Raw genomic sequence first — 14,398 nt, forward strand, 5'->3', positions numbered from 1 at the left:
TTAACTGGCGACTCTAAATTGACCGTAGGTGTGAATGTGAGTGTGAATGGTTGTCTGTGTCTATGTGTCAGCCCTGTGATGATCTGGCGACTTGTCCAGGGTGTACCCCGCCTTTCGCCCGTAGTCAGTTGGGATAGGCTCCAGCTCGCCTGCGACCCTGTAGAACGATAAAGCGGCTAGAGATAATGAGATGAGATGAGACATCCCCTTTTCTCTTTACAGCAGTCTGTAAACGTCTGGGGACTGAGGAGACAAGTTGCTCAAGTTTAGGGATAGGAATGTTAACCCATTCTTGTCTCATGTAGGATTCTAGTTGCTCAACTGTCTGAGGTCTTTTTTGTCGTATCTTCCGTTTTATGATGCGCCAAATGTTTTCTATGGGTGAAAGATCTGGACTGCAGGCTGGCCAGTTCAGTACCCGGACCCTTCTTCTACGCAGCCATGATGCTGTAATTGATGCAGTATGTGGTTTGGCATTGTCATGTTGGAAAATGCAAGGTCTTCCCTGAAAGAGGCGTCGTCTGGATGGGAGCATATGTTGCTCTAGAACCTGGATATACCTTTCAGCATTGATGGTGTCTTTCCAGATGTGTAAGCTGCCCATGCCACACGCACTAATGCAACCCCATACCATCAGAGATGCAGGCTTCTGAACTGAGCGCTGATAACAACTTGGGTCGTCCTTCTCCTCTTTAGTCCGAATGACACGGCGTCCCTGATTTTCCATAAAGAACTTCAAATTTTGATTCGTCTGACCACAGAACAGTTTTCCACTTTGCCACAGTCCATTTTAAATGAGCCTTGACCCAGAGAAGACATCTGCGCTTCTGGATCATGTTTAGATACGGCTTCTTCTTTGAACTATAGAGTTTTAGCTGGCAACGGTGGATGGCACGGTGAATTGTGTTCACAGATAATGTTCTCTGGAAATATTCCTGAGCCCATTTTGTGATTTCCAATACAGAAGCATGCCTGTATGTGATGCAGTGCCGTCTAAGGGCCCGAAGATCATGGGCACCCAGTATGGTTTTCTGGCCTTGACCCTTACGCACAGAGATTCTTCCAGATTCTCTGAATCTTTTGATGATGATATGAACTGTAGATGATGACATGTTCAAACTCTTTGCAATTTTACACTGTCGAACTCCTTTCTGATATTGCTCCACTATTTGTTGGCACAGAATTAGGGGGATTGGTGATCCTCTTCCCATCTTTACTTCTGAGAGCCGCTGCCACTCCAAGATGCTCTTTTTATACCCAGTCATGTTGATGACCTATTGCCAATTGGCCTAATGAGTTGCAGTTTGATCCTCCAGCTGTTCCTTTTTTGTACCTTTAACTTTTCCAGTCTCTTATTGCCCCTGTCCCAACTTTTTTGAGATGTGTTGCTGTCATGAAATGAGCCAATATTTGGCATGAAATTTCAAAATGTCTCACTTTCGACATTTGATATGTTGTCTATGTTCTATTGTGAATACAATATCAGTTTTTGAGATTTGTAAATTATTGCATTCCATTTTTATTTACAATTTGTATTTTGTCCCAACTTTTTTGGAATCGGGGTTGTATACCGTTTTCAGGTCTGTCCCGCATTGACTTCCTGTTTACCGACTGAATGTTTTTATGAAACGTATAACATGAATTTTGACGCTATTTCGAGAAGCAAAATATTGTTTCAAAATGACAGTTTACCAGGATGCTACTTGAAATCCCTGGGGAGAGACACTGCTCTTTACTTATTTGTTTCAGGGTTAATTATTTGTTGAAGTGAACATTCATAATAAGTGTCCGATTCCTTCGATTGCTTGCATTCTGACATTAGTGAGAGTGGGGGGATGCGTAAATGAGCAGCAGCTCACAGTTGAGCTTCTTTTTTCTAATAGAACAATTAATTAATTTAAGGCCACGTGGCCCTAAATTCTGCACTTTTTTTTTTTTTTCTTGCTTCACCATGACCCAATTCAAGATGCTACATCATGCATCACGTGGTAGCTTTCCCCGTTCACCAGGATAACAGGATAAAGCGGCTAGATGAGATGAGAAAAAACAAACATTTTACCCCATGGTACCCCAGTCTTGAAAATGGGGAAAATCAGAAATGGAAGTTTCGTCAGTGTAAGGAAACTTATACAGTCAGGTCCATAAATATTGGAACAGTGACAAAGTTATTACCTCTAACTTTGTTGGAGGAGGTTGTTTTCACCTCCATTTGTTTGTTCCCAATGTAACTCAAAAAGGAGTGCACAGATTTTGACGAAAGGTGGGCCATGGGTAATAAATCACGGATCCACACACGTCTGTATTTACATCTCATCATCTCTAGTTGCTTTATCCTGTTCTACAGGGTCGCAGGCAAGCTGGAGCCTATCCCAGCTGACTCCGGGTGAAAGGTGGGGTACACCCTGGACAAGTCGCCAGGTCATCACAGGGCTGACACATAGACACAGACAACCATTCACACTCACATTCACACCTATGGTCAATTTAGAGTCACCAGTTAACCTAACCTGCATGTCTTTGGACTGTGGGGGAAACCGGAGCACCCGGAGGAAACCCACGCAGACACGGGGAGAACATGCAAACTCCGCACAGAAAGGTCCTCGCCGGCCACGAGGCTCGAACCCGGACCTTCTTGCTGTGAGGCGACAGCGCTAACCACTATGCCACCGTGCTGCCTTGGATTTACATCCGAATCTAAATATGGCCATATTTAGATTCTGATGCAAATCCGGATGTGTGTGTGGATCCAGGATTTATTTATTTATTGATTGATTGATTGGTCTGTTCCCAATGTAACTCAAATAGTGAACGGATTTTGATGAAATTTGGTGTCCAGCTTTAGTATTATCCTCCGTTCAAGTCATGTTGATCTGTGGCTTGGCAAAGGTATGCCCTCTACAGAGTGCCCTTGTAGTTGTTCATTTACCCACAGGGACACCATGGCCTAATGGTTAGATAAGCCGCTTTGGGACCAAACGGTCGCCGGTTCCGTTCCCTGTACCAGCAGGAAAGGCTGAAGTACCCTTGAGCAAGGCACCGAACCCCCAACTGCTCCGGGTATGTTGTACATCGCTGTGGATAAGAGGGTCTGCTCAATACTTGTAATGTAGTCTAACACAGTATAATGGAGTTGGAATAAAAAAAAAATGCTGATGTGGACAATACCTAAAAACTGCATTTAAAACAGGCCAGTGTTAGTGTGGACTCGACCTCTGTGGTGTTCAAGACTTGGACATTTAGAAACAAACCCAAGCGTGTGATCAGTTTGCATAAAAGTGGTGCATCATGGAACCTCGTGTGAAATGCTCCAATCTGGCAACCCTGCCTGGCCCTCATTCGCAGGCGGAAGCGACATGGCGGCCGCTGGCTCCTTCAGCATTGTGGAGTATTTTGGGGGCGATGGCGGACACCGCTGTGGTTATTGTAAAGATGCGAGTGGCAGTTTTTCCCATGGTGAGTAACCGTCGCTTTTCAGCTGCTGATTCGAGCGGCTGTACATTCGGATCTTTACCCGATCTATCTTGACATTTGAACACGCACATTCACAACTTCTTACTTTCGGCTTCAGTAACGTGTTGGAAAATTCATATTTTTATATATATAAAATTAAACTGATAATCATGTTGATACAAGGCTGTAAGCATGCTAGCTCCATGTAGCTGATGGCAGCTAAACTTTTATTGTGGTTCGCTTACTGTGTGGAAGGTGCCGGAGAGCCCGGACTGCAGGATCACCGCACGGCTATTTTTATGTGACTTGGATAAATTTCGATGCTGCTTTTATTTATATATATATATATATATATATATATATATATATATATATATATATATATATATATAATATTAGTAATGGTGTATTTGGAGGGCAGCTAACGAGAAAATCCCTACTGGGAAACTGAAACTCTCAACATGCATCCCATAATAATAACAACCACCGACACAACTCGCACCGGGAGAGACTGACGAGAAGGACCATCATGTCCATAGCACGTCTCTCTCTCACTGTCTCTCTCACTCACTCTCACTGTCTTTCTTTCTCTCTCTCTCACTCACTCACTGTCTTTCTCACACTCACTGTCTTTTTTTTTTTTTTTTTTCTCTCTCGCGGTCTCTCACACTCACTGTCTCTCACGGTCTCTCACACTCACTGTCTTACTCTCACTCACTGTCACTCACTCACTCACTCACTCACTGTCTTTCTCACACTCACTGTTTTTTTTTCTCTCGTGGTCTCACACTCACTGTCTCTCTCTCATGGTCTCTCACACTCACTGTCTTTTTCTCACTCACACTCTGTCTTTTTTTCTCTCTCTCTCGCGGTCTCACACTCTATCTTTTTCTCTCTCACTCACACTCACTGTCTTTTTCTCTCTCTCTCGCGCGGTCTCACACTCACTGTCTTTCTCTCACACTCACTGTCTTTTTCTCTCTCTCTCGCGGTCTCTCACACTCGCTGTCTTTCTCTCACACTCGCTGTCTTTCTCTCACACTCGCTGTCTTTCTCTCACACTCGCTGTCTTTCTCTCACACTCGCTGTCTCTCTCTCGCGGTCTCTCACACTCAGTCTTTTTCTCTCTCGCTGTCTCTCTCTCACACTCGCTGTCTCTCTCTCACACTCGCTGTCTCTCTCTCTCTCGCGGTCTCTCACACTCAGTCTTTTTCTCTCTCGCTGTCTCTCTCTCACACTCGCTGTCTCTCTCTCACACTCGCTGTCTCTCTCTCACACTCGCTGTCTCTCTCTCTCTCGCGGTCTCTCACACTCAGTCTTTTTCTCTCTCGCGGTCTCTCACACTCGCTGTCTTTCTCTCACACTCGCTGTCTCTCTCTCTCTCTCGCGGTCTCTCACACTCAGTCTTTCTCTCACACTCAGTCTTTCTCTCACACTCAGTCTTTCTCTCACACTCAGTCTTTCTCTCACACTCAGTCTTTCTCTCACACTCTCAGTCTTTCTCTCACACTCTCAGTCTTTCTCTCACACTCTCAGTCTTTCTCTCACACTCTCAGTCTTTCTCTCACACTCTCAGTCTTTCTCTCACACTCTCAGTCTTTCTCTCACACTCAGTCTTTCTCTCACACTCGCTGTCTTTCTCTCACACTCGCTGTCTTTCTCTCACACTCGCTGTCTTTCTCTCACACTCGCTGTCTCTCTCTCACACTCGCTGTCTCTCTCTCACACTCGCTGTCTCTCTCTCTCTCGCGGTCTCTCACACTCAGTCTTTTTCTCTCTCGCTGTCTTTCTCTCACACTCGCTGTCTTTCTCTCACACTCGCTGTCTTTCTCTCACACTCGCTGTCTTTCTCTCACACTCGCTGTCTTTCTCTCACACTCGCTGTCTTTCTCTCACACTCGCTGTCTTTCTCTCACACTCAGTCTTTCTCTCACACTCAGTCTTTCTCTCACACTCTCAGTCTTTCTCTCACACTCTCAGTCTTTCTCTCACACTCTCAGTCTTTCTCTCACACTCTCAGTCTTTCTCTCACACTCAGTCTTTCTCTCACACTCGCTGTCTTTCTCTCACACTCGCTGTCTTTCTCTCACACTCGCTGTCTTTCTCTCACACTCGCTGTCTTTCTCTCACACTCGCTGTCTCTCTCTCACACTCGCTGTCTCTCTCTCACACTCGCTGTCTCTCTCTCTCTCGCGGTCTCTCACACTCAGTCTTTTTCTCTCTCGCTGTCTCTCTCTCACACTCGCTGTCTCTCTCTCTCTCGCGGTCTCTCACACTCAGTCTTTTTCTCTCTCGCGGTCTCTCACACTCGCTGTCTTTCTCTCACACTCGCTGTCTCTCTCTCTCTCTCGCGGTCTCTCACACTCAGTCTTTCTCTCACACTCAGTCTTTCTCTCACACTCAGTCTTTCTCTCACACTCAGTCTTTCTCTCACACTCGCAGTCTTTCTCTCACACTCAGTCTTTCTCTCACACTCTCAGTCTTTCTCTCACACTCTCAGTCTTTCTCTCACACTCAGTCTTTCTCTCACACTCAGTCTTTCTCTCACACTCAGTCTTTCTCTCACACTCGCTGTCTTTCTCTCACACTCGCTGTCTTTCTCTCACACTCGCTGTCTTTCTCTCACACTCGCTGTCTCTCTCTCACACTCGCTGTCTCTCTCTCACACTCGCTGTCTCTCTCTCTCTCGCGGTCTCTCACACTCAGTCTTTTTCTCTCTCGCTGTCTCTCTCTCACACTCGCTGTCTCTCTCTCACACTCGCTGTCTCTCTCTCTCTCGCGGTCTCTCACACTCGCTGTCTTTCTCTCACACTCGCTGTCTTTCTCTCACACTCGCTGTCTTTCTCTCACACTCGCTGTCTTTCTCTCACACTCGCTGTCTTTCTCTCACACTCGCTGTCTTTCTCTCACACTCGCTGTCTTTCTCTCACACTCAGTCTTTCTCTCACACTCAGTCTTTCTCTCACACTCTCAGTCTTTCTCTCACACTCTCAGTCTTTCTCTCACACTCAGTCTTTCTCTCACACTCAGTCTTTCTCTCACACTCAGTCTTTCTCTCACACTCGCTGTCTTTCTCTCACACTCGCTGTCTCTCTCTCACACTCGCTGTCTCTCTCTCACACTCGCTGTCTCTCTCTCACACTCGCTGTCTCTCTCTCACACTCGCTGTCTCTCTCTCACACTCGCTGTCTCTCTCTCTCTCTCGCGGTCTCTCACACTCGCTGTCTTTCTCTCACACTCGCTGTCTTTCTCTCACACTCGCTGTCTTTCTCTCACACTCGCTGTCTTTCTCTCACACTCGCTGTCTTTCTCTCACACTCGCTGTCTTTCTCTCACACTCGCTGTCTTTCTCTCACACGCTGTCTTTCTCTCACACGCTGTCTTTCTCTCACACTCAGTCTTTCTCTCACACTCAGTCTTTCTCTCACACTCAGTCTTTCTCTCACACTCAGTCTTTCTCTCACACTCGCTGTCTTTCTCTCTCTCGCTGTCTTTCTCTCTCTCGCTGTCTTTCTCTCTCTCGCTGTCTTTCTCTCACACTCGCTGTCTTTCTCTCACACTCAGTCTTTCTCTCACACGCAGTCTTTCTCTCACACTCGCAGTCTTTCTCTCACACTCGCAGTCTTTCTCTCACACTCGCTGTCTTTCTCTCTCTCGCTGTCTTTCTCTCTCTCTCACTCTTTCTCTCTTTCTCTCTCTCACACTGTCTTTTTCTCTGCCTTTTTCTCTCTCTCTCACACACTCACTGTCTTTTTCTCTCTCACTGTCTTTTTCTCTTTCTCTCTCTCGTTGCGCATGCGCGGACTGAGTGTGGAGTGAGTGCAGACTCTGAGCGTGAGTGAAGCCTCTTTGGCTTTTTCAAACTTTCTACCTTTTTGTGTGTCTTTTGAGTGTTTTTGTTGTTTTGTTTAGTTTATGGATCCCCTGCAGACGCTGTGGATAGTTTTTAGTTCGCGTTAGCAGTTTAGATTGTTTGTCCCGCGGAGTCCGCAGCCCCGAGTTGGCAGCGTGGCCGCCGCAGGGAGAATGGATTTTGAGTTGCTTACAAGACGCCACGGCGTCAAAGTTCAATGTTCTCTTAGTGTTGAAGAGTGTAGCTTGGCCATTGGCGGTGCTGTCGGCCATGATCACATTAAGTCGGCCTCACGCATGAACAATGCTGTCGTGGTCTTTCTTGGTTCGGTAGATAAGGCTCGGGAGGTAATTGCCTCGGGCATTGTCATTTAATGGTACTCTCACGCCTGTTCTACCTCTCAGTACCCCCGCGACAAAAATTGTCATTTCCAATGTCCCCCCTTTTGTCGGTGATGAGTTGATAGCGAGCCACCTTAGGCGGTATGGCAAGATTGTCTCCCCAATGAGGAAGATTCCCCTAGGGTGCAAATCGCCTTTGCTACAACATGTGTCTTTCAGAAGGCAGGTGTACATGGTTTTGGATAAGGATGACAGTTCTCTTGACTTGGCCATAAAACTGAAAGTTAGTGGGTTTGAATATACGATTCATGCAACATCTAACACTTCTCTAGTGTGCTTCTTCTGTAATATGACGGGTCATGTAGTCCATGACTGTGTGCGCAAAAGGCAGGGCAGGACCGTCCTCCAGCGTAGCGGAGCAGAAGGGAAGTGAGCCACCTACCACGGGCACCTCTACTGACGGTGCTTCATCAGCCCTGCTAGGTGGGTCTTCCCAGGCCCCCCCGTCCGAGTCCTTGGCCGAGGTGGCCTCAGAGGCCCCAAGTGATCTGCAGCCATCAAGTGTCAGTGCATCTATGCCTGACGATAGGAAAAAGGTACCGGTAGATGCTGTCTGCTCCGAGGCTGAGCTGGTTAGCCTCTCTGCGGGCAGTGACGCTATGGGTACTGACAGTAGCGTTAAGTTGCCTGCTGCGGAGCCTGTTCTGAATGACGCTGCTGTCAATAATACGATCTCGAAGGAGCTCGCTGCTTTGAGCGAGGCTGCAACTGGTTTTGCCCCAAGCATTAGAGGTGAGTCAGGTCTTAATGCGGTGCCAGACAGTGGTGTTGATATGGACGCAGATGAATTTAAGGCGCCTAAAAGGAAGGTTGAGACGGCTGATCCTGATTGCAATCCCACTAGACCTAAGAGAGTCGGTACCACAAGCATTGTGATAGCGATGATGACTCGGTGTGTTCTACAGCATCAGATACTTCACTGGCCGATCTTATTGGGTCCAGTGGAGAAATAGTGGTTCATTATAAAGCGGAAGAGATAAGCCGCTTCCTGAATGAAACAAAGGGGCAGCGTGGTGTCGAAGTGGAAAAATATTTCCCAGATCGATGCCAGTTTATCAATGACGCCGCCTGTTTGATAAAAGAACAAGCGTTTACCTCTATGGAGACAGCACGTCTCCGCAAATTATTGGTTAAACTCAGGAAAAAAGTGCGTGAAGAAACATCACTCCCCCCTTTACTATAGTCACTATGATAAATTCGCTCAATATTGCAACTCTGAACTTGAATGGTGCAAGGGACAAAAGGAAGAGACTTGCGTTAATTGATTTTATTACTTTAAAGCGCATAAACGTTGCCATGGTTCAGGAAACGCGTAGCGATGATGCCATTGAAGTAGAGTGGAGAAAAGAATGGAATGGAAAGATTTTTTTTAGTCATAGTTCATCTGCAATAGGGGGTGTGGCAATAATGTTTTCCAGGGATGCTCTCCCACACTCCTGTCAAGCGCAGGAGTTAGTGAGGGGGAGACTTCTCATGGTGACGGCGCATTTTGACAGTAATGTGATTGTTTTCCTTAATGTGTATGCCCCAACTAATGGTGCTGAAAGGGTGACCTTCCTTGGTAAGGTTGACGAGGCGCTGAAAAGTCTTGGCTCAGAGCCTCTTCTCTTTATTGGGGGGGATTTCAACTGCACTGAGGACGATAAGGTGGATAGGAATCACATAGAGCCCCACATTCCATCTCAGAGGGTTGTAGTTCAGCTGGTCCAGACTCATGACCTACTCGACGCTTGGAGGGCGATGTTTCATGGGGTCAGACAATACACTTGGTCTCATAGCAGGGGTAACTACATTTCATTTGCATGCTTGGATAGGATATATATTCCAAGGCTTCAACTAAATATAGTTAGGTCTTGTACTATCGTGCCTACTGGCTTTTCTGATCACTGTGCTGTATTTTGTAGTGTGTCTATCAAGGCTTTCAAACCTAGAAGTGCCTATTGGTGCCTCAACACATCACTTTTAGAGGATGAGCATTTTAGGGACACTTTTTTTGTGTACTTTTGGGGCATTTTTAGGGGGCAAAAGGGTTTATTTTCTTCTCTACGAGACTGGTGGGAGTATGGTGGGAGTATGGGAAGACTCAAATTAAGATGCTGTGTCAACAGTTTACCTCCCATGTCACTAAAAACATTGTTTCCTCGCTTAGAATGCTTGAGAGGGATATTATGCAGCTTCAAAGGTCCTTATCAGGGGGTGTGGGGACTTTCTGGAGGGGAAGAAAAGTGCTCTTGCTGAGCTCCTGGGAGTTAGGGCTCAGGGGGCACTGGTGCGCTCCAGGTTCCAGAGTGTCACCTTAATGGATGCCCCCTCAAAGGTTTTTTTCAACTTGAAAAGGAAAAATGGCCAGAGCAGGTTGATGCACACTCTAAAGACTGAGTCTGGTCAGGAGCTCTCCGATTCGGTACAGATGCACAGTTATGCGAGAATGTTTTATTCCAACCTGTTTGATAGTGAACTTCTACCAGGCAGTCTGGAGTCCAGTGTTTTTCACTGGCTTACCCAGGGTGCCTGAGGAGAGCTATTCTGACAGTGACTACGTTTACATGCACATCCAAATCGAGCTGCTGTCGGTAATCGAGCTGAAGGTCCCAGCAGGGTGCCAGAGAAATCCAATCCTACATGCACAGTGTTTAAATCGAGCTATTGTTATGAGGTGCATTGTGCACCCGAGCCACAGGTGGCGCTACACACCCCATCGTGTTGGTACACTTCCAGTTTGTCGTCATGAAGAAGAGCTATTCAAGAGTATAAACAAAGTGACTACAGGCGGAAATTAGCATGCACTGCTATAACCTGGTACAGACATCTGTCCTGACCACAAGGATAATGTTTAATTTGTACACTGTCCCTTTTAAAAATAAAATAAACTCTAAGAAGAGTGTTTGTAGTTTGTATGTACGAACAGAAGTGTTCCTAATAAACTGGGCGGCTAAGGTGAAGTGTCATGCCGACCGAGGCTGTTTTTTTTTTTTTCGACACAATTCACAGCTATACAACAGCTGTACAGATGTATTTGGTGATACAGTAAGTGAGCTAAATTTTAACAGTGCAAACAATGCCACAAAAAGAAAAGATTCATGCCGTTGTCATGCCAACCGAGGCTGTTGTGTTTCCCGCTTGTGGTCTCGTCACTCGTCACTTCCGGAAGGGGCAGTGCTGAAGTAAGTAGTTCGAATATGTAGCTCAATAGGGTATACATGCACTAAGTAGCTCGGCAGAAATCGCATAAACTAGGTCGTGTAGCTCGATTCCAAGAAATCAAGTTCGGTTCAATTTCAGCCGAATTAAGGTGTATACATGGCATTTTGAACTTCGATTTCAGTCGAGCAACGGCAGAAATTCGATTTTCTCTATGTGCATGTAAACGTAGTGAGTGATGGTCCTCTAACTCCTCTTGAGATTGAAAATGCACTCATGAGTATGGAGAATGGCAAGTCTCCTGGAATAGATGGCTTGCCTGTGGAGTTTTACAAAGTGTTCTGGGATTGTGTGGGGAGGACCTCATAGGCTACGTTTACATTAGACCGTATCTGTCTCATTTTCTTCGTGGATGCACTGTCCGTTTACATTAAACCGCCTGGAAACGCCGGGAAACAGGAATCCGCCAGCGTCCACGTATTCAATCCAGATCGTGTCCGCTCCGGTGCTGTGTAAACATTCAGAATACGCGGATACGCTGTGCTGAGCTCTAGCTGGCGTTTCATTGGACAACGTCACTGTGACATCCACCTTCCTGATTCGCTGGCGTTGGTCATGTGACGCGACTGCTGAAAAACGGCGCGGACTTCCGCCTTGTATCACCTTTCATTAAAGAGTATAAAAGTATGAAAATACTGCAAATACTGATGCAAATACTGCCCATTGTGTAGTTATGATTGTCTTTAGGCTTGCCATCCTTCCACTTGCAAGTAGTAAGTGATATGCGTTGGGATCACACACACAGCGGCTCAGTCCCGAATCGTGGCTTGTGCACTTCACCCGCGCGCTGTGTGAGCTGTGCAGGGCTGGAGTGCGCACCCTCCAGAGGGCACTCGCTGTTCAGGGCAGAGTGATTTGGAGCGCAGGATGCCTGCGGAGCCGAGCGTATCCGTGTATTGGCGTTGCTATGTGCACGCTAATTGTTTTAAAAACGTTAATCTGATGATCCGCTGATACGGTCTAATGTAAACATGGGCTTAGCAGTGCTTCGCGAATGCTTGGAGGAGGGCTGCCTTCCTCTAAGCTGTCGCAGAGCAGTTGTGACACTCCTGCCAAAGAAGGGCGATTTACAGAACTTAGGCAATTGGCGACCTCTTTCTTTGCTGTGTTCAGATACAAAGATACTGGCTAAAGCTCTGACATCCAGGCTGAAGAAGGTGATAGCTCAGGTGGTGCACCCTGATCAGTCATATTGTGTTCCAGGCCGGTCCATATTTGACAACATAGCTGTTGTGAGAGACCTATGGACTATGTCTGAAAAACTGGGTCTTAATTTGGGACTGATCGCCCTCGACCAGCAGAAAGCTTTTGATCGCGTGGAACACCTGTATTTATGGTCAACCATGGAATGTTTTGGGTTTAGCTCATAGTTTATTAATATGGTGAGGGTTTTGTACTGCAACATTGAAGGTGTCTTGAAAATTAATGGGGGCCTGAGTGCTCCATTCAGCGTCAGACGGGGGGTCAGGCAGGGGTGTCCCATGTCTGGAATGTTGTATTCTATTGCAATCGAACCTCTGTTACATAGGTTGCGAACTGAGTTGAGGGGTGTTTCTGTACCTTTTTTTAATGAATGTTTTTATTTGTCTGCCTATGCTGATGATGACATAACTGTTTTTGTCAATGGGGAAGATGTCAACATTTTAAAAAAAATGATTGATTTTCATATGGTTTCATCTGCAACTGTAAACTGGGCTAAGAGTAATGCTGTTTGGATGGGGGAGTGGGAAACGAGGTGCCCTGGCCTACCCGGTGGGCTGTTATGGGGGAAAGAGGGCCTAAAATATCTTGGTGTTTATTTGGGGAATGATACTTATGTTCAAAAGAACTGGGATGGAGTGCGTGAGCGGGTGAAAAGCCATCTGGAGAAGTGGAGGTGGCTGCTCCCTCAACTGTCCTATAGGGGGCGGGTACTTATTGTGAACAATCTGGCGGCCTCTGCACTGTGGCACAAGCTCGCCTGTGTTGAGCCCCCGAAAGCGCTGCTAAGCAGCATCCAAAAGGACATGGTCGACTTTTTCTGGGACAGATTGCACTGGGTGCCTCAAGCAGTGCTCTTCTTACCAAAGGATGATGGAGGACAAGGACTTATAAACCTCGCGAGCAGAAAAGACACTTACAGACTGTAGTTTGTTCAAAGGCTGCTTACAGCTTCTGACACACAGGCCTGGGGACTATTGGCCCGTGGGGCCGGTGGTCTGGGCCTGGATGCTGCACTGTTTCAAATGGACCCTAAACGGCTTTGTCTTGATGGACTTCCTTTATTTTACAGGAGCTTATTCAGTGTTTGGGGCCTGTTCAGGCATCAGTGGGTGGGGGGGCTCTCATCAATTCACTGGCTGCTTGAGGAGCCTGTTGTACTGGGGTCACGTTTCGATGTGTCTTGTGATGAATTGCCTGGTCTTGTATCCATGTTGTGTGACAAACATATTCTGCGCCTACGCGATGTTGTTGATAAGGCGGGATGTGACTTGCAGAATGTTCAGGCAATGGCCTCCTTTTTGGGTCCAAGGTCCATGAGATATGTGGGGAGGTTTCTTGGGAAACTCAGGGGAGCCTTGAGCTCTCAGGAGGTTCGACTACTTCAGGATTATGGTGGTGGGGCGCTTCACTGTGACAGTAGCGATATGTTTCCTGAAATGCACCTTTCGCCAGACTTAAAGGAATGTAGTTATGCCAGTCCTCTGTTGCACTTTAATGATGGTGATGGTATATACTTGTACTCAGCAAGTGGGAAGGTGCTGTACAGAAATGTAGTGAAGATACTGCATAAAGGGAGCCTGAAGGGCAGACCAGATAATGTGTGGAGAGAGAAGTTGGGGATTACTGATGAGGTGAAACCTGTATGGAGGGTGCAATACAAGGCCCCCTCTGCGAAGAGAACAGGTGATCTTCCGTGGCGGGTGCTGCATGGGGCCATTGGCGTGAACGCCTTGAGGTCTGTGATTAACCCTGAGCTGTCCAACACCTGTCCATTTTGTACCAGTAGGGAGACGATATACCATTGCTTCTTGGAGTGTGGCAGACTTGTTCCTTTATTTTGTTTTTTGAGCTTCCTGCTCCTATCATTTGGTGTGACCTTTTCTCCAAAGGGTTTCATACTGGGTTTTTTCTACAACAAACAGAACAGTGTAAAGTGCGAGCTGATTAATTTTGTTGTTGGGGAGGCCAAGCTAGCAGTCTACTTGAGCCGGAAGAACAAGATGGGGGGGGGGGGGAGGCTGGGGACGATGTTGTTGCATTGTTAAAGAATTTGATTAAGTCCAGAGTTATGACTGATTTTTGTTTCGCAAAGCTGACAAGGGCGATCGACTACTTCAAGGACGAATGGTGCTGTGAGGGTTCTTTTTGCTCTGTAACGGATTTGTTTACACCTCTCTTGAACAACTGATTGTACTTTTTATTTATTTACTCATCTATTTATTTATTTTTGGTTCAATGGATCAGTGTTACTTGTCTAATGTTTCAAAAGAACAACTGATTGTACTTTTTA

General features: G+C 46.5%; 1 protein-coding gene across 4 annotated transcripts in view; it reads left to right on the plus strand.

The window, feature by feature from the left end:
* Positions 1 to 14,398, plus strand: part of LOC132889158 (arginyl-tRNA--protein transferase 1) — a 220,363-nt gene that overhangs the window by 5,329 nt on the left and 200,636 nt on the right. For 3 of the 4 annotated variants that reach the window (XM_060925389.1, XM_060925388.1, XM_060925391.1), the window contains exon 1: positions 3,330 to 3,453. The exons of the other annotated variant lie outside the window; for it this stretch is intronic. In XM_060925389.1, the coding sequence (XP_060781372.1) occupies positions 3,354 to 3,453 (100 nt within the window). In that variant the 5' untranslated portion in view covers positions 3,330 to 3,353. Of the gene's footprint in view, positions 1 to 3,329; positions 3,454 to 14,398 lie in introns of those variants that run through there. 4 annotated transcript variants of the gene reach the window in all.

This window comes from Neoarius graeffei, chromosome 7 (assembly GCF_027579695.1).
Source record: "Neoarius graeffei isolate fNeoGra1 chromosome 7, fNeoGra1.pri, whole genome shotgun sequence".
In the NCBI taxonomy this organism is placed as follows: domain Eukaryota; kingdom Metazoa; phylum Chordata; class Actinopteri; order Siluriformes; family Ariidae; genus Neoarius; species Neoarius graeffei.